At 55.6% G+C, this 1,901-nt stretch overlaps 1 protein-coding gene across 1 annotated transcript; it reads right to left on the minus strand.

Annotated features, from left to right (window-relative positions):
* Positions 1 to 428: 428 nt before the first annotated feature.
* On the minus strand, positions 429 to 1,515 carry LOC123041143 (cell wall integrity and stress response component 1). The gene has a single exon (XM_044463839.1). It carries the CDS (start codon positions 1,197 to 1,199, stop codon positions 561 to 563), a length of 639 nt encoding a protein of 212 aa, XP_044319774.1. The 5' UTR covers positions 1,200 to 1,515; the 3' UTR covers positions 429 to 560.
* Positions 1,516 to 1,901: the final 386 nt, after the last annotated feature.

Raw genomic sequence — 1,901 nt, forward strand, 5'->3', positions numbered from 1 at the left:
GGTCGACTTATGACCATCTTGTATCTGAAATCAAGTTAACCATGATAGAGAGAGAAGTTATTCCGATGAAACTAAAAAGAACATAATAGGGTTGTAGATCGGCTGGCATCATACAGTCGATCTGCATCTTGATTGTAACCCTGTTACTATGGAATAAACTTTTTTCACCTTACAAAAGGAAAAAAGACTACAAGCCAGAAAGCCCCCACGACCCATAATTTGCAAGCTATCTAAAAGTTAATCGTCCGCAAGTATAGAAATACTCGCACCATCGCAAAGTTTGGTTTCCACTAGCTAAGCATGCAACATGCATGATGGAATCAGTTGCCGCCCGCAATAGAGATGATTTTGTGCGAGAAGAGTACGTGTGGCCGGCACTTTCCTCTTTCCCCATATCCGCCGTAACATACATTATTATGAACTCACAGTAGAGAAAATAAAGGTCGTATTTGTTAGTGTAAGTCTTAATCCGAATTTATAATTACATAAATTCTCGGACAAAAAAATACAGTATAAAGGAACTGCTGTGCTAAATAAAAAAGGAGAAGTCGGAAGATGGATCACTTCTTGCGGTTCCTCGCAAGGAACCCATCCATAACCGCCTTGGTCTTGATCGTCTCCGCTTGTCTCCTCGACGCCGTGCCGTGCTCCGGCGACGACGCAACCAGCAGCAGGCTCTCGGCCGCCCTGGCCCTGGCAGGCGGCCATGTTCGCGGGAAGAAGCAGAGCACCGCGGTGGTAAGCAGCGTGGCCACGAGCCGGCCGCAGAACATCATCATCAAGAGGCACACCAGCACCGCCGCCACGCCGACCGCGGGCGACCTCTTCTCGTCCGGCCGCTTCTTCGCCGGCGTTGGCACCACTTCCAAGCACAACGAGGAGGAGGAGGAGGACCGGGAGCAGGAGCGGGAGGAGGAGGACGAGGAGGAGGCCGAGTCCAGCGACGACGCGGTGCTGAGCGCGGACGAGGACGGCACGGACGACGACTTCCCCGCGCTGGCAGCGATCATGTCGTATGCAACGTAGTCCGTTGCCCGGCGGCCTGGCGACGTGATCCTCTTGGTCCCCGTCGACGGCGACTTCTCGCCCTTGCTACCGAAGAAGAACCGCCACCGGCGGCGAGGAGTCCGGTGAGTCGTCGTCGCAGCCACCGCCTCGTCGGCCACGGCCGCCGCACCGCCGAAGCACGCGAACCTCATGGCGGGTGTGGATAGAAGGATATCTGGAGCGGCGCAGGGGACTAGGGGAGGCTGTTGGCTTGTCGCGTCGGGTGTCGTCGGTTCTGATGCTCCGTGTCCGTCTCCGAGCGCGCTACTTATACGGGCGGGCGCGCGTGAGCGTTACTGCTGCTAGTGCTCGTGTGTGTGGGGCACAGGCACGGGCGCTAGTGGTTGGTTGGTGTAACGCGAGTGGGAATTGGGAAACGGACGGAAGGCGAAGGCGAAGCAGAAGGCGACGCGAGATGCGTGCGCGGGGAGGCGGTTCGCGTCCGCGGGGCTCAGTCGAGTTTGGGACTTTGTTGGACGCGTCGGTCGCGACCCGTGTGGTGAGGCTTTTGTCTGGGCCGGGCGCGTTGCCGAGTGGGTTGACCGGACGGACTCTGTCTGATGGTCCCGGCCGGGCTCGAACCGGATCCCATCGGGGGCCCTACCGGTTCGGCCTATGTGCTCGCTACTCGGTTCTGCGTTTAGCACGTTGCGATTACGTGATTAATTAATTAATTAATTAGTTTCAGTCACTGTCCCTCAAGAAAAAAAATAGTTTCAGTGACTGAGGCCGTGTGGTTTTGTGCATGATTTGCTCGCGTGATTGTGTTTGCGAATTGTATTAGGTCGCGTATACGAGCACGGATCTTTGTGTCGTGTTTCAGGGGGACTGTGTGCTGTATTGTATTCAGATTG

This window comes from Triticum aestivum, chromosome 2B (assembly GCF_018294505.1).
Source record: "Triticum aestivum cultivar Chinese Spring chromosome 2B, IWGSC CS RefSeq v2.1, whole genome shotgun sequence".
NCBI lineage: Eukaryota > Viridiplantae > Streptophyta > Magnoliopsida > Poales > Poaceae > Triticum > Triticum aestivum.

Excerpts from the sequence above, each read along its gene's own strand:
- LOC123041143 (XM_044463839.1), bottom strand. The coding sequence starts at position 1,199 with ATGAGGTTCGCGTGCTTCGGCGGTGCGGCGGCCGTGGCCGACGAGGCG.